Source organism: Scardinius erythrophthalmus, assembly GCF_964197995.2.
Source record: "Scardinius erythrophthalmus genome assembly, chromosome: 2".
Taxonomy (NCBI): domain Eukaryota; kingdom Metazoa; phylum Chordata; class Actinopteri; order Cypriniformes; family Leuciscidae; genus Scardinius; species Scardinius erythrophthalmus.
Window position 1 is genome coordinate 55,118,820 of NC_138222.1, and position 20,827 is coordinate 55,139,646.

General features: G+C 38.1%; 2 protein-coding genes across 2 annotated transcripts in view; both read left to right on the forward strand.

Annotated features, from left to right (window-relative positions):
• LOC308679707 (uncharacterized protein) overlaps positions 1 to 2,167 on the forward strand; it is a 20,802-nt gene extending 18,635 nt beyond the window's left edge. The window contains exons 9-11 of the mRNA XM_081347343.1: positions 1,102 to 1,249; positions 1,394 to 1,602; positions 2,034 to 2,167. Of these exons, the coding sequence (XP_081203469.1) occupies positions 1,102 to 1,249; positions 1,394 to 1,495 (250 nt within the window). The 3' untranslated portion in view covers positions 1,496 to 1,602; positions 2,034 to 2,167. The remainder of the gene's footprint in view (positions 1 to 1,101; positions 1,250 to 1,393; positions 1,603 to 2,033) is intronic.
• Positions 2,129 to 20,309, forward strand: LOC308679701 (NACHT domain- and WD repeat-containing protein 1). The gene is made up of 20 exons (XM_081347325.1): positions 2,129 to 2,358; positions 2,433 to 2,597; positions 3,292 to 3,415; positions 3,555 to 3,758; positions 4,757 to 5,628; positions 6,399 to 6,538; positions 7,137 to 7,265; positions 8,666 to 9,009; positions 10,824 to 10,957; positions 13,319 to 13,447; positions 13,537 to 13,784; positions 14,764 to 14,965; positions 15,237 to 15,438; positions 16,508 to 16,638; positions 16,750 to 16,877; positions 17,010 to 17,164; positions 17,707 to 17,913; positions 18,102 to 18,196; positions 19,021 to 19,145; positions 19,396 to 20,309. The coding sequence occupies exons 1-12, from the start codon at positions 2,252 to 2,254 to the stop codon at positions 14,772 to 14,774; spliced, it is 2,607 nt and encodes an 868-aa protein (XP_081203451.1). The 5' UTR covers positions 2,129 to 2,251; the 3' UTR covers positions 14,775 to 14,965; positions 15,237 to 15,438; positions 16,508 to 16,638; positions 16,750 to 16,877; positions 17,010 to 17,164; positions 17,707 to 17,913; positions 18,102 to 18,196; positions 19,021 to 19,145; positions 19,396 to 20,309.
• The last annotated feature ends 518 nt before the right edge of the window (positions 20,310 to 20,827 follow it).

Here is a 20,827-nt window from a genome sequence, read left to right on the forward strand (position 1 = left end):
TAAACCCCGCCTCCCCGTGTTATTCAACGGGACTTGAGACCAACTGAACAATTTAATTACACTTCAAATATCTTTTTTCCGAAGGTGGTTTCTGTCATTTACTGTAGTTTTTATCACGCTAATGTAAATTCAAGTGTTTGTTTTCAAAATAAGTTTGTTTTTAGTTAGTTATTTGATGCTATAAAAATGGTGGTGTGACGTCATGATTGACAGTTGTGATTGACAGGTTCTCTGAGCGAAGTAGTCACTGAAGCACCAACATACTTTTTTTGGGATCTTCTGAGGACTGAGAAGATTGGAGCTTTAAATTTAATATCTAAATTTCTATAATTAATTATTTCACACCGAGAGTGAGGGCGGGGCGGGGCGGGGCGGGGCCTTGGTTTCGTGGCTTTACTTCCTGCTCACTACTGCGCAGGTCTGGTCCCGAAATCGCTACTGCGCAGACTCAAACCCCAAGATGTCAGCGCCATATCGGCACACTGGCGGCTTCAGTTCTCACCAATGGTCATCCATATTTTTTTACAATCTATGGTTTGAACACACTACTAACGCAACTCAACCAGGCCCCGAAATATTGTGACGTATTCGTTCCTGGAAGAAAAATCAAGACTACAATGGAGGCGTTTCAAGGAGTTCAGAAACAGTGACACTGATATAGAGGAGAACTCCCTTTGGAGTGCTTTGTAACTTTGCAGACCCTTTTCATGCTCAAACAGCAACATTACACACTAAAGAAAGTTGAAAATGAAAAAAAGCACAATAGGTCCTCTTTAACTTCCACTCCCTCTTGCAGCGGCATCTCTTCACTGATGATGTGTTTACCGGCGTGAGGGCGGGACAACCTGTTACTCACATGAGCAAACCCCAACCATACAATCAATTCCCAATGGTCAAAATTAAGTCCCGCCCTGTATTTTTTCTTGTTCGAGAAGCCGTTTCACTCGGATATACGTCACAATAGGGAAGAAAAGTCTAACTTCTGTTTAATGCCGACTGTAACTGTGCCCACTTGGCCAGTGTTCCTCTCTGATTTCTAATTCTAGTTCTAGTTCTATTTTTTTGTTTTGCATCAAGCTTTTTCCCTTTATTTTTGAATAGCACACATCACCCTGACTTCCTCAGCCGGGATGGGCATCGCAGGAAGCTGGGAAGGAAGGCATGGCGCTCTTCCTGTGTGAAACTGTGGAACGTGCTATGGCGGTCTGGACCCGAGGCCATTGGAGAAGAAGCCGTCTGCTTAGAACAGGTGTTTTGCAGTCATAATGAAGTTGCATAGAAGTTTAGTTGTCAATCACAGATGCAGATGAAGCCTGCACTCGTCTTACTTGAATCAGTCTTGAGAATTGATGTAAAGAAGCCTTATCGAAATCAAATGTTGCGTATGTTTCAGCGTTGGACTGGGAAGTGGAACAGGGTCTTGGAGGGAAACAGCCACCAGAAGAGTACAGTCACTGTTATAAGAGGATCATCACTGACCTTCTGTACAATCTGAAAAATGAATACGCATCACAGTTTATAGACCTACACAAAGGAAGACCTGAAATCAACCAAACCTTACATCAAGCTCAGCAGCGCTTTATACGCAACATCCACCTCAAGGTCTGTCTCTAATCTATCTATCACACTCACACTATTGTTCAAATGTTTGTTTTTTAAAAAGTAATACTTTTACTCAGCTAATATGCAGTAAATTGATCAAAAGTGACAGTAAATACTGCAAAAGATTTCCATTTCAAATAAATGCTGTTCTTTTAAACTTTATATTCATCAAAGGATCCTGAAAAAAATACTTATCTATCTATCTATCTATCTATCTATCTATCTATCTATCTATCTATCTATCTATCTATCTATCTGTCTGTCTGTCTGTCTGTCTGTCTGTCTGTCTGTCTGTCTGTCTGTCTGTCTGTCTGTCTGTCTGTCTGTCTGTCTGTCTGTCTATAAATGAATAGATAAATCTATATGTAAATCTTAATGTATAAAACATTGTTGTACAAATGTAAGCATCTTGTATTTGCATTATTTTCAAGCTGCGACACACTAATATCCATGAGACAAACGTCAGCTGGGGAAGGAAAGGTCTGAGTGCCAAACACAACAGATCTCATCAGTTCTATGTGGAACGGCTCTGCTCACACTTCCAGCGCACGGTCACTGCATCCCTCAACAGGCAAGATGTCCCTCTGTTCCGTCTCACTTTACTTTATCACTGTCTGTCAAGTTGTTCTCAAAGTGTTGCTTCAGACTTATGCAGGTCCGTCAGGCCAAAGGCTCCTTCGACATGCAGAGGAAAGATGTTTCCAGACTCCGAGTTGAAGAAGAGATTCGGCGCCATGTCAGATTTGGGAAAACACTGTAAGTCACAGATTTTAACATGATTCAATTTAGTTTGAATTCCAACATGAATATTCTTTCTTTCTCCTTGTTAGAGCACAGGGCTATGTGTTCAGGCAGGACTTTCTGATGGAAGTGAAGCATGTGCTTCAAGCATCATCGTCCTCCCAGAATGCTGTGCTGTTACTGGGGGAACTGGGGTCTGGAAAGAGCACGACACTCGCCAGACTGGCACAGCTCATACCCACTTGGATACCTGGGTAGGCAAAAAAAAAAAGGGACTCTGATTTTAAACATTTTAAAATAGTTTTAAAAAATACACTACCGCTCAAAAGCTTAAAGTGTTTGAAAAAAGTATCTTATGATCACCATGGCTGCATTTATTTAATCAAAAATACAGTAAAGAGTAATATTTTGAAATATTATTACAATTCAAAATAACTGTTTTCTATTTCAGTATATTTTAAAATGTAATACATTTTTTTGATAGCAAATCTGAATTTTCACCATCATTAATCCAGTCTTCAGTCACATGATCCTTCCGAAATCCTTGGTAAATTCTGTCATTATTTACTCTCACTCATATCATGTCAAACCCATAAGACTTTCGTTCATGTGAATACAAACCTAAATTCAATCTGTTCATCATATAAAGCGATCAAGTCTCTTCATAAAATTTGGACTAAACCGCTCAATTCATATGGATTAGTTTTACGATCTCTTTATGAACTTTTTAAAGCGTCAAAGTGGTAGTTGCGTAGCTGTCAATGGAGGGACAGAAAACTCTCAGATTTCATCAAAAATATCCTCATTTGCATTACGAAGATGAACCATAGTCTTATTAGTTTGGAACGAAATGAGGGTGAATAATTAATGACAGAATTTAAATGTTTGGGTGAATTAACCCTTTAAAGGACAAAGCTGCTTGATCTGGATTATTGTGTTAACTCTTAGGGATGCCACAGTGCTGATCTGCTTTGTGGGTCTGACATCTGAGAGCAGAAACGTGCGTCTGCTCCTCCAGACCCTGTGTCTGCAGTTAGCCAACATCTATAGCCTCAAAACAGAGATATCTGAGGTACAGAAAAACTTCAAAGATAAATCAAATATTCATAAGGTCTTTTACACCATAATGGATACATGATATTATGAGATTGCTTATCTATCTCACAGATAGTGTTGCACTATGAAATACAGTCTACGTTTTTTCCTGCCAGTCACTGTCAGAGCTGTCCAGTCAGCTGTGCTCATTGTTGGGCCTGGTGACAGAAGATCGGCCCTTGACCCTGGTGTTGGATGGTCTGGATAATCTGAGTGAGGAACATGAGACTGACCTTTCATGGCTTAGTAATATTCGACTGCCACATGTCTTCACTGTCCTGTCTGCCGGCACACAGTCTAAATGTGCTCAGATTCTACAGGTGAGCAGATGGGTCATAGAGGACTTACACTACCATTCAAAAGTTTGGGGTCGGTTTGATGTTTTAATTACACGGCTCTGTGGAATACTTGATTCTGATTGGTCAATCGCGCCATCCAGTGGTATGTTATACCCAGATAACAACCGCTGAAAACAGATAACATCCGTGTTACTGAAGTCAGCAGCGCTATACGCTATATGCTAGGAACGTTTTTTTCTTCGTGGAAGTATTGCATTTGGTGAGCTATATATATATATAAAATCAAAATTTTGTGTACATTTATTTAATTATGCCATCCAGTATCGTGGACTCGCTCTCTCTTGTTTCATGCAAACGCAGCTGCTGCCATTTTGTGACTATTGTTTTGTACACGGTTGGATTATAAGATACAAACTGGTACGATTTTAAAACATCTCTTATCTCCATAATTATTTATGTGGTGAAATGCTGTGTAATAAGTGGTGTGACTGTATACCGTATCTCTTAAATGTCCGTCTAGTTTGAACTTGCCGCTTGCTAGCAACTGCTTTCTCCGTGGTAGCTTTGCGTTTAAAGACCTAATAAAATATTTCGACTCAGATCAGTATTTTGTGTCTAATTATTTACTTATGTGGCAAGTAGCCGTGTAATAAGCGGGATAATGTACATCCAGCCGGTTGTTATATCAGAATAAACCCCTTCAGGCTGATGCAAGACCCCTCCACTTTGCGTCGGGGTCCTCATCACCCTGTCAGGGGTTTATTCTGAGATAACAACCGGCTGGATGTACATTATCCCTTACTTAAAGACCCCGTGTGGTGAAAATCAAGTTTTTAATGTTGTTTAAATGTCTATGATAATATAAAAATAAATATTTTTATTTTATTCAGACAGTTCATTAAAGCAAGGGGAATATCTACTCTAGACATTCACGGATCCTTAGTGAATAGGATAATCAAAGCGATGATTGTTTTTTGAGGGTGTTCAGTTTGAATTTCTTTTCTCTTTGTCTCTTTCAGTCCCAGGTTAAGGTCGCTGTCCTGTCCCTTCCTGCTCTTCACCGTGATGAGATCGCATCAGGACTGGCTTCCAGACTAGCTTCAGATTTTCGCCAACTAACTGAAAGCCAGTGGAGCCTTTTATTCCAGTCCTGTCTATCCTGTCCATCCCCTCTCTACCTCAATTTAGCCTATGTTGAGACCAGGCAATGGAGTTCATTCACACCAAAAGAGAGTCTCAATATCCCTACGGATCCAAATCAACTTTTCGTCAGCATCCTTGTTAGTTTGGAGCGAGAGCATGGGCCGTGTTTGGTGCGACGTATGGCTTTGCTCGTATCACTGTCCCGTTCTGGCGTGACCGAGGAGGAACTTTTAGTGCTTTTGGGACGCGATGATAATGTCACACGTGAGATGGCTGTTTTGCATCATCAGACACTTCCCGTTTCCGAATACTCCCCAGTGCCTTATGCGTTTGTGGCACGACTGCTGCACAGTCTGAAGGATTACATCAGCGAAGTGGAAAGTGACGGCACATGGGTGTTGCGCTGGACTCATGCAGAGTTCGGCTACGTCGTCTTGCAGCGATACACACCAACAGAAGACTCAATCAAAGCTGTCCATGCAGACTTTGCAGATTACTTTAATGGAAACGTCCCAAATAGCCAAGTTTTTCAGCCGTTAGCTTGGATCAGGAAGGAGAAGGGAAGGAGGTGCTATGAATTTAATTTGCGCAAACTCCACTGTTTGCCGTATCATTACATCCACTCGGGGCAAATAATTCCCTTACTCACGCAATGTCTGTTTAACTACGAGTTCCTGATGCATAAACTGTGGGGTCTGTCCGTCTGTCATGTCGAGGAGGACCTTAAAGCTGCCGTCATACCGGATAAGTACGACGATATGATCACCAAACAAGTGTGTTTTGCAGGAATAGCTGTTTGATATTATTGGGATAGAACAGTCATTTGGTGCGTTCAAGTCATGTTGGAAATATCGTGTTTGAACGCACATGAAAAGCACCACAAAGTGGTAAATACCAGTAGGAAGCTGGGGATTTTGAGCCCCAATGTTGATGAGTTGGGGGGCGTGTCAGTGAGAAACATGACAGAATAGCACAATACTTAAAGGTATTTAGCAATGAAATGGTCAGGCTTTTTTATTTACAACACAATAAGCTAATGGCATGCACAAAATATGATAGCGTTGTAATATATAATATGTAATGAAAAAGTTTACAGTGGCTTCGTAAATTAATTAATAACATAAAAAAGCAAAACACGCCTAATGCACATTCTTTGGTCTTCATTTTCTAGAAGAAGAGTTAAAAAACCTGTATTTTTGTGTAGTTAATTAAGGGAAGGTAGGCTACACCCCCATCTTACTCCGACAAAAATGTCTTGAACGCACCTCACGTTGAAAACATTACTTCCCAACTTAAACTTAAACGCACCATAAAACCTTGACATAAAGTGCAACTCACATATACATATATTCTGCCCTCTCTATATTGGATATAGAAATCTTTTGCTCAGAAGTCTTGAAAATAAATAAATATTTAAATAATTAAATACATTTTAAAAATAGTTTTTGTATATTATGGCGATTAACAAGTGTCTAATTGTATATTTTGAGGTTTAAAAAAAAAGTGTGTGTGTTACAGAGAGCTTCTGGACGTCAAGTTGTTGGAGCAGGTTTTGTGTCTTTCTCGTTCTGTGCTCTTGAATGATCCTTGCCAGCTGGCATCTCAACTCTTGGGCCGTTTGGAGCGGATCATTTCCCAAGATAAACCTGTTACTTCAGGTACACACACAAACATATATATATATATATATATATATATATATATATATACATATATATATATATATATATATATATATATATATATATATACAGGGTTCCCACAGGTCCTTGAAATCCTTTGAAAAAATTCAAATAAAATTCAAGGCCGTGTAAAGTTTTAGAAAATAAACATACATAGATACAGGTCCTTGAAAGTGCTTGAATATATTTTGTGCAAGAAGTTTTCTGGGAAAAATTCCATATTATTTCCTCCGGTCCGCTAATGTGTTATTTCACCAACACTTCGTAGTCTATGGATAATAGCTTGCTTGATTTAAGTTAGTTACGCGCATTTACACGTTACGTTAAGTGTTTCCCGTGTGAGGTACTTTTTGTTGTACATTGCCATGACATTCACATGTGCACGAAACTACTACGATGATAGCCCACCTTTCAAGGTTTCACAGACACACCGCTGAAACGATGTAACCTTACTCTCTCTTGAAGTTTACCAAGGTGTGGGAACCCTGTATATACTTTATACACAAGAAAACCTAAAACACCTGTATGTTTTAATGTCAAGGCAAAACTCATATCTCAGTGTATGTTGTTCCAGGTGACCCAAGACGATACTCTTTTCTGCATGATCTGTTAGCACAGTGCAAGAGCTCTTCTCTGCCTGTTCTTGTGCCCTCGTACACCTGCCTGCTTCCTCCAGGGGGACTCGTGCACACACTCCTTTCAGGTACCCATATTCAATTTCTTCACAACTTCTGAAGGGCTCAGTTTCCCAACATCAACATTCAAGCAGTGATTTTGGTTTACTCTATGTCCTGGCATGGGTTTCCATGGGGATTTCCTAGGGGGATTCAGAACGTGGTTTGGTTTTTTTATTGTTGAGTAAATTAAGGTCTGTGGTTAACATTACTCGTAGAGACATAAATTACACAGTTATTCCAACTGAATTTTTAGTTCACCGTATGCTTTTAAAATGCAAGTTGATAAGTTACCAAATACAGACTAGTTGTCCAGTGAATTACAGGTCAGTTGACAAGCACACAAACATTCTGGTACTGTACACAAAAATTAGCATAGAATAAACTAGCATAGACTAAAGCTAATAAAAACCGTTTTCAGTTACTGAAATAAAGTAACATGAATATTAGATAAAAAAATAGGTATCCTTGCCAACTAAAATTACTGATACTAAAACTGAAATAAAAAGAAATTAAAGCTAAATAGAAATATAAAATAACAAAATTACTAAAACTTAGAATAATTTAGATGAAAACTAAACATTTAAAAATAAAAGCCAATTCAAAATATTAAATACTATAATAGTATACACATAATGAAATAGATTACATATATTACTGCTCTACACATGGCATCATCTTTTAATAACAACAAAAAGAGTGTTGTGAGGGGTGAAACCCTCTACAAATCTCATCTCAGATAACTCCAGAGATTTACTTTTGTATTATGAGCTAGAAAATTCTTTATTTTCCTTAATTTACTTCTTGCAATTCTTAAATACATTGATTGCTAATATGGATTTTATTCACTACTGCCCTCTTTCTGCATGCAGAAGAAGGAAGTGAGTTTATGCGGTTTGACAAACGAATGATGTGTCACGTGGAATCAAGCACACAGCTGTTGTAGTTCTTGTGTAGCAAGTTCAATCAAGTTTGAGGTTTGACTGTGTGGAAAATAACTGTTGCAGAATGTGTTAGCCACACCTTGGTAGATCATGTTTATAAGTGAGTACAATCCCAGAAGCTGCAGTTGGTTTGCAAGCCAACTAGGTTTTATATCTCTAATAATAAAGTCTATCTTCTGGCATCAAAACCTCAGGACTTTGAGAGTGATTTTTCACAGAGGCGACAAGAAGCCACGATTTCACGACCACAGATGTCATTTTTAATTCAAAAATCTACAGCTGTCACTCTGAAAACCCATTGGAAACTCCAGAGGGGAACCAAACTCAAGGCAAATTAGTCTGCCTACTGGTTTGGCCTACAAATGAAGTGAACAGCTCTATAACCTGCAGTGGTTTATGACTAAAACATAAAATCTAAAATAAGATTTTTTATCACATAATGACTGAATGAACTGTCCTTAACACCCTGACCCATATTGAACTAGGTCACATGAGTGTTGTGACAGCCCTGGCTCATGGTCGGCATCACATGGTTTCCTGCTCTTCTGATGGACTGCTGAATCTGTGGCGTCTAGATGAGCAAACGAGGCCCGTTCGGTCCCTACCGAGGGCTCATGGACCTGCAGTCGACTGGGCTGCCGACTCGCTCACCCTCTGTCTAGATGACAGTGTGCTTGTGCTACAGATGGGCCACTGCCTGCAGGTGAGAGAGGTGGATTCTGGGAAGGTGCTGTACATGGAGAAGGAGTCTTTGGATGTTCCTGTGGTCACATCTGCCTGTGATGGGCGGTTGCTGGTGGTTTTTTATGATGGAAGTCACGTGGTTAAGGTGAGACTTTGGACAGGCCGTTCTTTCTACATGCTGTGGAAAAATAACCTGTTAAATTTACTGTAAAAAAAAAAAACAGGTATGGTTGCCAGAAATTCATTCACTAATTTGTTACATTTGTATAGCTTTTCTAGGTAGCGATTTACATATGAAAGGGGGAATCTCCTCAAACACCACAATGTTTCATATAACAGAATGTCATATTTGTGTCTGTATATTTATTTAATCTACCAATATCAGCTTTTAAGGCAAAAACTAGACTGTATTTAAATCTCTCTCTCCTCCCCCATCATGAGTGGACACGCCCCCTACTGCTGATTGGTCCGATCCACGTTCAACAGCGTTTCTCAGAAATAGCTTACTGCACCTTGAAAGTGTACTGATAACAACATGATGAATAACGTAATGAATCAAATTTCATTGTAAAGTGACCAGTACATAAAACATAGCCAATTAAATACTTAAATACTTACTTATAGCCAATACATATTATGGGAATATATATATATATATATATATATATATATATATATATATATATATATATATATATATATATATATATATTATGCATATCAACACTATAGACGGTGCACAGGGTCATACACACAAAGACAAAACACCGTAACACACGACACTAACATGATGCAATAAACATTCATTAAAAAGCTAGCCTGGCTAACGTCAGACCTCTTCTCATTGAGACGTGGTCTGGGAACCACATGTTAATTTTCTAGTATTTGAGGTGTGGTTTACGAATCCCAGAGCCGTTTATTGGGTGCTACAAATGTCTATCAAATGCGCCTGTACGTAGATCATAGCCAATCGTTTCAATTATACCAGATGACGTATGTAGAGCGACAGAAATTCGACGAGGAAGAAGACGAAATAAACTTGCGTTCTAAACTACTTAGAACACTATCTAAGGCTGCATCGAAAGGTAACTTCACGTCTGATGCCATGTTGGATCCATAGATATAAACAAACTGCTTCGGTGTGTCGCATTGACGTCGTCATCGTCTTGCTGCTCCCTCCCCGTTCTGTGATTGGTTCCCTTTTTGAGGGGAAAATCTGGTCCATGGTGTCCAGGCTGCCTAGCAGCGTTAATAAAATCGCGCTGTGCTCAAGGCAGCATGGGGAAACCCAGGCTAGTTTTCAGCTTTCTCTTTCTGCAAATTGTATTGGGGATACCCAGGCTATTAAAAAGCAGAAATTGTAACAAATTATGTGAAGAAGCAAAACGATTTATATAAAATATAAACATGATGTCACGCAGGGAAGTCTGGTAATGTCCTACTGTTTTTCACTGTAAATCACACAGTTATTCATAGATAAAAACAAAACAAAATATAGCCATATTTACATATAATGTAATGTTGAACCATTTACAGTTTTTTTTATCGTATATATCAAGTCAGCTTTATAGCGCTTTATACGATACCAGAGATTATAGGGATAAAAAGAAAAAATAGTTATCAATCATGCAAACAGATTTCGATTAAGCTGTAAAGCAGCTCTAAAAAGACGATAGTGTCATTTTTCAGTCAGTTACTGTGCAAATCATTAACTGTGTAAAGTTCATAATGAAATGTGTTCAATTATGATAAAAGCAGCTCTACAGAAGACAATAGTGTTAATTCGATTCAGTTCAATAACAGTGTCGATGTTGCAAAAAAACGTTGATTATGTAACAAAGTTGAATCCGCTATAAAGCATTTGGTAAGGTAACATTTAACAATCATTGATATTAAGAAAGCAAATGACCAGGTATTGTTCCGGATCTAACTTCCTCTCATTCTCTCTCTTTTACATAGGTGTTTGATCTTGTGGCATCCTGTTCGCTGCTGTGTTGTGTGAACCTCACCCTTGAGTTTGAGCCCATCCACAAAGACCAGTCCATCTTAGTCTCTCGTCACTCTGTTAAAGACTTTGTTCTCTTCGCCTACAGGTTATTAGTATATTACTGCACATATAAATTCATGTTCTTATAACAAAATGCGCTCTTACATAATAATACACTACATATCGAATTTCCAGCCATGTGTGAAAACAATGCGGCTGTTCCAGGACTGATTTATATTGTCTGATCACACAATGTATTATTTAAGAGTCTGCTCGAGTGTATGTGTGGTTGCGTTACTGGTCAATGGTTTCATGTAACTAGATATAAAAAAAAATGTGTTAAGGCTTTCCCAGAAGCTGTTTATCTTTCTTGTATTTCATTACACGATTAAGAAGCATGGATTATCCAGGAGAGAACAGTCAAATGGTGCATTCAAGTCATTTCGGAAAGATCGTATTTACGTGTTGAACCCACATGAACGGCTTCAGTAGTTGTCAGAGCTATGGACAAATGCGACATTCATTCAAGGAACAAAAGGTCAGAATATGGCCCTTGTTGTGTCCCAATCTCTTATCTCTCCCTAATGATTCCATTTTTCCTCTCTACTGTCTCTGACAGTGTCTAAAAAGCTCCCAATATAGCAGTAGCTACTGTATAAATGGGTCATGTCATGAGGAATCAAATACTTTGTGATAAAAGAGTTTGTTGTACTGTGAAAAAATTCCATCAAAACCCAAAACTTCCTCCCCAGTTCAAAACTGCCTTTTATTGAAACTAAGCTGCAAAATGGCCTTTTCCTACTTCAGCAGCTTTCCGACCACAGATTGATGAGTTAATTTAAACACACTGCCCACATTTACACGTCAGTGACTACTGTTGTGTATTCAGAATTTGACCCACAGGAAAAATGCTAATATTACTAAACGCCAGAAGAAGAAATGGTGAGATAAAGATGTGGGAAAGCGTGCCAAACTTTGTGTTGGTTTCAACTGTATGTGCCTGTCCTCCTAAGGATCTCAACGTTAAGCCATGGTCACACCAGACTTTCTAGACACAAAATTTCTATGGACACTTCATCTGTCTTAATGTGACGTCACACTCTGTGGCGTCTTTTTTTAAAGGTGCAGTATGTAAGATTGACAGCTAGTGGTTGAAATGGGTACTGCGGTCCAAATTTTAAATATTGGAGAGAGTTGTTTCGAGAGCAATTGACAATGGAAGGCAACGAGTCTTGCTGCTTTAATATGCCTCTGGACATAGAGATTTTTAGATGGATGCCGAGGCTTTTTAGGTCGGGTAGAATGCAAACTCTGACCCAGTTTGTTTGCTGAGTTCCTTGGCTGCAATAGGCTGCATTTTCTGCCAACTGGCAACCTGGGCTGTGGAAATACTATTAGACAAACTGGCAGTGATCACACAGACCAAAACAAAACAGACATTCCGACACAGAATGCATATTTCAAAGCAGAATAACTGGCTGGAGAAGTGTTTTTCAGAGAAACAAGGATGTGAACTAAATATCTGCAAACATAAATATGGGATTTTTATGCTTTAGTACAATAAAAAATTTACATACAGCACCTTTAAAAACACAAATTTAGCATCAATAATAATAAATCCAAAATGTACTCCTCTGTAATGCAAAAAAGTTTGCATTCTTTTAATTCAGCTTAGAGGTCATGCCTTGACTTGTCAATCGTTTATTGGTCACGTCTTCGCGTGATATGAATTTGCAGGCCAGTTAAATATATAGACCAAAACACTAAACTTAAACTTGGTTAAGGTATGTATCTGACAAAATGATTTGGCTTAAACTACAACTACAGGTTTTATTTTAACTATGCAAAAAAAGTGTATAGAAAAAGCATAATTTGAATACAAAATAATCAGTTATATTCCGGTCTCCTGCTTTCGCATGCGTTTATGTGCAAGTCACTGGATAGAAACATGTAGTGTGACCACCCCTTTAAGAAGGAGTGGCTGAAGTTTATTGTTAACCGTCCCTTATCATTTCAATTTGATCTTAACAGTTTCTGTGGAACATTTCAGTGCAGATTATTTTGTGAATGTGCCGTAATGTAATGCAGGTTTTGATTAAGAAGCTGTTATTAAAAGACGGGACAGTTTAAATCTTTTTCGGACTCAACCGCAAACATTATAAATGTCTTTAATGTCACTTTAATGTCTTTACAAAAACTAAATTATGACTGGCGCAAAACACTTTAACACGCACACACACATACACACACATATGAACATTACAGGAAATAATTGCTTTTCAGAGCTGTATGATGTGTAAAGAATAAATACACCTACAGGGGGGAAGTGAAAGCAACACCTTGGTTTGTTTCAATGCTGTGAAATGCTGTTGTAACTCAAGTGTTGCTAGACTGATAAGATCCGCCACACTGAGCCTCACTTTCATGCTATTTCTTGTCTCTTTCTTGCTTCAATTCTCTTTTGTAGGGATGGAGGAGAGGCGGCAATATTCAATGCTAAAGGTGGAGTTGTGTCTTCCACACTGAAAACTCAGCACCCGGCAGCATCTATACAAGCTGTAGAGATCAGCTCTCAGTATTTACTGCTCTTTTGCAGGTAATGTTAAAGGAATAATTCACCCAATTACCATGGTGCATCCATGAATCTTTAATATCCATTATATCTATCTCTTCGGTTTTTTACAGATACCCTTATAAAAGACACAGTGAAATCATTCATATTGAACTCTTCAGCACAGTATCCTTCCAGTACCTGCGCTCGATTTTGGGTTGCAGTCAGGACTACATTTCCCAGGTCACCATTGCAGGGGGCGGGTCCCACATTGTGGCCTTTTGTCCCGCCCCTCGCAGCTCCACCACAGAGATTATTATCTGGAACCTTGAGACTGAAGACCATAAACACATTACACGGTTTCCTGGCCTGCTGGCTCATGGTTAGTCAATAAACCTGTTGAGTATCATTGCTAGCCTTATGACTTTTTTATCAAAACAAACACATGGTTTGATTTCAGTCTCAGTACTTTATTGCTATATATATAATCATAGTATTTTTGGTGATAATTAATACATTAAAATATATATTTAATATATTTAAATAACTGTCTACAGACAATAGCTTTTTATTCATCATTCAGAATGGGACCAAGGAAAATGTTATTCATTGGCATACAAAAATCACAATGCAATACATTTAAATGATTCTAATATAGGCTTAATTTTATTTATGCAAAATATATTTTCTTGCTTTTTGTCTTTGGTTTTTATGGTGAAATACAGCAGTGGCCAAATGTGATGTCTGGCGTAGGGAAATCTTCATTCTTTATTCAAATATTTTACAAATTTTGTTAAAGATTTTCTAAGCACATTGCATAAATGTGCTTGGAGTCAATTGTTTTATTTGTGATAACGCAATGAAACATGCCAAATTGTGCGGATATAATTTTAGGCCGGGCTGTCATGCAGAGAAATTATGAACACATGCAAAAACAATAAAGAACCAGTATTCAATGTAGGCCTTTTCCTGTGAGCTTTTTGTTTTTCTAAGCACTTTTTTTTGCATAGTAAAATAAAACCTGTAGCTGTAGTTTAAGCCAAATAATTTAGTCAGGGACATACCTTAACCAAGTTTAGAGTTCTGTTCTATATATTTAACAAATATTATCATATTTTGATGGTTTAATCGAACATGCAGGGTCATTAAAAACAAATATCCCCTCTGAACATCACTTTAGGCCACTACTATATGACTCTGGCTTCATAAATATATTCACTTTAATAGCTCACATGCACTTAAGGCAAATCATACCTCTAAAGTAAACAGCATTATGCTTTATCAGCTTCTTTACTGCTTTGAAACACATGGCACAGGAACAGTTTTAGTCATGTCTATTGTTTGTGTTATTTTTTATTCAGGTAAGCAGTGACACTTATCTGTCTGTATCTGTCACTTTTTCTTCTCCATGTTGCGGTACTGTGTGGGGTTTTGTGCCGGGGAGCAATTCTTACGCACGTGGAACCTGGGATCCAAGATAAATGACCAAACGCTCACATACAACGTGCACAAAGCTCACAGTGACGGCACAGCGGAGATTGTAACCATGCAGAGATATCCTAGGTACAAAGTCCACCGAACAGCTCGCGTGCATATGGCCACAGTTCATAACTGTAAAAAACAATGAGCCGGCAGGAGACATCTTTCAGGATCAGCCATTTTTCTGTGCATCATGTAACTATGATAGCCTCAGTTGTTCTACAATACACGAATCTTAAATTTAGGCCTAAATATATTTGAGTGATACCCAATGTCATGAATCTAATAAAATAGAGCTGTCCTTATATATGTACTGTTTTTTGGTGTAAAGTTTTACAATTTCCCTCTGATTCAGGTATGTGGTTTGTCAAAGCACTCGACCCGGTACTGTGAGATTATGGAACGTGGCGCGGACTCGATTCAAGGGTCGTCCCGTGCAAGTGGAGCACGGTCTGTTCTCAAGTTCAGACATCGCTCTGGTGCGAGACCTGAAACTCTATATACTGTCTGACCGCGGCACCACCAACTTCACAGATGCATCTACATCTGTCTACCAGGTATATCTGTGCACTACACAGGCTGAAGGTCTGAAAATTGAAGCTGATTGTATAGTTGTTTATAGACTGATCATCCGCCATGCTCACATTCAAGTCCATCTTCAGAAATAGCTATGTTACATCCATTTATGCGCATTTTAGGATATTGCATTAAAAAACGCTGGATGAAACGGCATTCTAAAAATGCACATGAAAAACGCATGCGCTCAATCGAGGCAGATAATCTTTTGATCCGATAAGATCACATTTTTCATTTACTGAAAAAACTCACATGGCTTTGCCTCAACAATGAATGTGACTGGATAACTGGCCTAACCAGTGGATCAGCTTCATTGCATGGCATAGCAAATGTTGGTTTGATCATTCTGAAATCCCTGAGCCAAAGTCTGTCATCAGAATGATTTGGTTTAATTCCCTCCCAGAAGCTTCTCACATTCACAAACACCAGCATCCGGACACAAGAGAACATGACAGCGTTTATTGTGTTTCATCTGTGCGCTCTGAGACGTAATTTATGATGCAGCAGCTTTCATTTTTATTACAGAAATTTTAGTGGCAATTTCCAAGAAAGTGACGATTTTGTCCTCTTGAACACGTGGGATGGAAACGCTGCTTTATTCGCAAATGTTTGTTCGATATTTCAATTTTGCGCACAAGTTAAATTCGCAACTTTGGATGGAAACATGGCTAATATCTCTAATTAAAATATTGTTTAAGTCAAAGACAGTGTTGTGGTGTTTTAGTTTTAGTAATTTTAGCATTTCAGCTTAAAGAAAAATGAGAAATATTGCCTTACCAACTAACTGAAATAAATTTTTCATCTAATATTTATGCTTTAATTTATTTCAATTAACCAAAACAATTTTAACTAACAAATACTAACACTGGAGGTAGATTTAAGTTATGATAAATCTTACGTTTAAAGTAAAAAGAAGTAATTGAGTTAGTGTAGAAATATTCAAATTCAGTTTTAGACTACTTGAGTATTCTCCAAAGTAATACTTTACTATTACAATTACTCAACCCTTGCGAACAGTTTCCTATTGCACTTTTTCTGTATATTTTGCAGACATTGCTTGTGTATGACCTGCTCAAAAAGAGCTACATTAAGAAACAGACTGGACTGTTCATCTTTCCCTGTCCTCGGCAAGACTATCGGCTCTTGGAGGGTGAAATTCTGTTGGGCCTTTCAGAAACACGGTAAGAACACCAACTATGTATCACTTCCTCATTCAGCAGAAACAGAAAATTACTGTATTGCTTAGTCTAGCTTGAGCAATAATCACAAGTTGACATGAATATGTTATGTAGGGATCATCTGATATTGTGGGATCTGGACTCTGGCTATATTAAAGGACGTATCAAGACGTCCTACAAAGAAACCCTGCTCTCCAGCATGGACAGGGATTTGCAGATTATGTCCTCAAAAGAGAAGACAGGTATTAAAACAGTACATGAACCTTGTGATGCTTATTTACCAGTGCATTAATACACATCTCAGTCCCACTGAGATTTTCACAACATATTCAACATAAAAGAAACAATCCTTAAATTTTGACCTTGTTGCACAGGTCTAGTGATGCCATGGGACAGGCGCACCGAAACCCAGACAGCAAAAAGGATGAGACGGGAGCGTGAGGTGAAAAGAGAAAAAGATGAACAGCAGAGCCTCGAAAGAGAGAAGTTCAACTCTATAGACCAGTATCTTCTCAGTGGAGATGAGCGGGTAGAGAGACAACCAAGCCACCAATACACTAAACTGAATTATGTAGTACATATACATTTGGTAGACGCTTTTATTCAAAGCAGCTCTATCTATCTATCTATCTATCTATCTATCTATCTATCTATCTATCTATCTCTCTCTCTCTCTATCTCTCTCTCTCTCTCTCTCTCTCTCTCTCTCTCTCTCTCTCTCTCTCTCTCTCTCTCTCTCTCTCTCTCTCTCTCTCTCTCTCTCTCTAATAATATAGGATAATTTACATTAATAAACATTCAAATAAATGTGAATGTACCCAAGTTAGCGAGTCCATTTTTCCGAATGTTATTAGGCAGAGAAAGAGAGAAAAAAGTGTTCAATACAGAAAAGAGCCTATACAGCTTAAGTAAAAACAATAGCACGTACAGTACATAAAACACTAAGATAATACAAATATATTAATATAGTCGTTATGGATGTACGAAGCAACATCAATGTCGACTTTGTTTATTGGTTTTCCATCTCTGAATCTCTCTTGTTTTCTCACTGTTCTCTGTGTATCACTTCAGGTGGTCATATGCTCATATTTTGCCCATCATCTCAACGTCTTCAGTGTGGTTTCTGAGGAGCATTTGCACACCCTTGAGGACAGCTGGTCCCTTTTGAGCCTCCGTACTGCTGCAATCACTCACTCAGGAGGGTACTTGGTGGTCTCCAACTACAGTGAGGCCCAGCATGCTCCATACCTCACCCTGTGGGACACACAACAGGGCAGGGTATGCTAATCATCAGGGCCGCATCTCTTTAAAAATATGTCTTATTTTTTTCTTTTCAGTTGTGTTTTCTTTACTCAAAAGAAAGTGGGCACATTGCCAGCTTCAGGTCCAACATTAAAATCAATTTAAGATGCAATTCATCTTTCTCTTTGCATCCTGTAAGCTGAAAATTCCTTTTATACATAAAGGTGCGGAAGAGGTTGAAAAATGAACCTGGAATCTGTTGCATCGCTATAAGCGACGATGCCTGCAGAGTGGTTTTCGGCATTTCAGGATTCAACAAGTATGTGGCACCCCAGTATCATAGCTTTTTTTTTACAGGGTTTGTACAAGGTGCTTAAAGAACTTGAATTTGACTTGAATTTAAGTCTTGGAAAACCTTTAAAAAGAGACATTTATTAAAAGCTGCATGAAAAGTGCTTGAATTATTGAAAGAAAATTAGTGTTTAATTTGATTGATAAAACAATATTTTCCTACAAAATTATCACTGAAGCTTGTCTGATATAGAGCCATTTCGCATGGCTATGAGCGTGATATTGCTCATATAAATATCCAAGTATATGATACAGATTTCATTCTTCATGTAAATCCAGTAAATCCAATACATTATATTCATGAGAATGAATAAGAAAGCGATATCTTTGTCATGGTATACTTTCAATTGTTAAAGTAACCACAGTCATTGCATGTGTTGCACTTTATTTGTACCATTTTGTTTTATTAGTTTATTTTTATTTGTCCATTTTCACTTTTTTAGAATTTGAAAGATAATAAAGGTATTGTTTAACAAGTGAGATCTCTGATTGTATTCCTTCAAAACCAAAAAAGTAGTGCTTGAAAAGTCCTTGAAAGTCCTGGAATTTTATTTTACAGTATCTGTACGTACGAACCCTGTTCAGATATATATACTACCAGTCAAAAGTTTGGAAATTTAAATATTTTTGAAAGAATTTTTTTGCTCACTTATGTCAGTTGTTTAGTGTATGTAATCTATTTTAGTTTTTATATACATGTATCCCTTTAAAAAAAACTATTAAGAACATTGGTTATTGTTGCATTTATCATGGACATGTTTTAGAAAAATACCCTTTTTTTCTAAAACTCAGGCTGAAAGTATGGGAGCCGTTCCGGAGGAAGCATAAAACCATCTCTGGTTATGGAAGTTTAAATCTTAACTGGTCCAGCTTGCTTTTTATCACTGAAGGACAATCCAAGGCTGTTTTATTATCAGGTACAGTAGACCTTTGACCATATTTGTGTTGGCTTGCTCTAGATGCTATCCGTTTAATCTAGGTCGAGAAAAACATTCAAACTTTGGCAGTCAAGTATGGTGGTGAGAGGATTTAATAGGATCTTCACAGTATGATTTGTTTTGAGTTTAAGTTTGATTGAGATACTAGAAAGATATGTTCTTTTTCCACAAGCCTGAAAAAATAGCCAACATTTGCATATTTCAATACTTTGAATTATTTGTTCAACAGATGAAGTGAGCATGTGGGACCTGGACAATGGGACGTTGCTGTCTTGCTTCACACCCGATTCTAAGATCCAGACCATCTCTTTACTTGGACCCAACAACGGCACACTGCTTTTGGGCTTTAGTGACATGTCTACTCTAATCACCATGACGGTCAGCCAACAAAATGCACACACAAAATCCAGCACTGCTTGTGGGAAAGACCTGTTTGGGGAATCCAGCAGTAGTGAAGATGATGAAGAAACAAACAAGAACTGATTGGAAGAGCATTGGACCAGTTATATGTACTGTAGAATATAGGTTCTTTGTCAAGAATGAATTCAGTCTGAATGGAAATATGGTGCTTTATGATCTCTGGCATTCACTTCGTATTGATCTTAAGGATTTTTAGGAAATTTTCTTGTACACGGAATTTTCAAAGCACAATGTGGAAGGTAGACATGTGACTGCTGTCTTCATGAGAAATGCAATGTATTCCGATCAGCATTTCCAGTGCTTGTTTTTCCACATGCTATGAATTTACCAGAACTTCCCCGTCTTGCCCTTAGCAGTCATGAGATCCTGAGGTTACAATAAAACAAATCTCAACCACCCCTACCCCCCCCCCTTTTTTTTTACTTTATATTATTTGTGTATTTTCCTAGACTTCAGATGTATGTAGATTAACATAACAAGATGTAATTGCAAATGTGCATACTTTGACAGTCCATTTTCAAGTGTATAGTAAGACGTGCTTAAAGAGACTCTCCTTCCGTAGCTGTCACCCATGCTGTGCATGAGTCAAAATTTCACTTCCTGCATTTCTGTCACATGAACGATGAGCAAAAACACTTCCTGCTTAACTCAATCTCTAAGGAGTTTTTTTTTTTACAACTATAGCTATTTGCCTTATTAAGGCAAATAAAATTAACTGATGCCATTTTGTTTCATTTCCTTTGTAATTATTGATTTATTTAAAAGCTTCTGTCTTTATTTATTGGCAAGTAGGAATCAAATGTAAGATCAGGACCTCACCCATTTTGTTTAATTTGCACTTGCTGATATGGCTCTTGTCTTGTCTAAGTTTTCAGTTTACACACTGTAGAAATGCACTATTTGCAGTAAAAACAGGATTTATTGATTCTGCGAAACGAAACTGGCCAAAAAACAGGGGGGTCACTGAGGTAAAGATGTGATCTTAACATGGCGGCCCCCTTGAGGCAACCCATGTGTAATAATGCTGCCTTCATGTGCTTCATCACTTCCCACTTCTAAGGTCGTGATTAAGAGCTCATCACATTCAAGTGCTGGATAGAACACCAGGTTTATTCCTGCCTATTTTGGCGAAAAATCATATTAAATCCAAAATTATATTTAACGTCCCATTCACCCAGCCAACCTAGGCTGGGGTGTGTTTCCCGAAAGCATCGTTGGCAAGTTCCGTCGTTACCAATAGA

Bases quoted from the DNA above. Each gene is read 5' to 3' on its own strand.
- LOC308679701 (XM_081347325.1), top strand. From the start codon at position 2,252: ATGCAGGTCCGTCAGGCCAAAGGCTCCTTCGACATGCAGAGGAAAGAT. The intron at 3,416-3,554 runs GTACAGAAAAAC...TTTTCCTGCCAG, and splicing joins TCAAAACAGAGATATCTGAG to TCACTGTCAGAGCTGTCCAG. The intron at 5,629-6,398 runs GTACGACGATAT...TGTGTGTTACAG, and splicing joins GCTGCCGTCATACCGGATAA to AGAGCTTCTGGACGTCAAGT.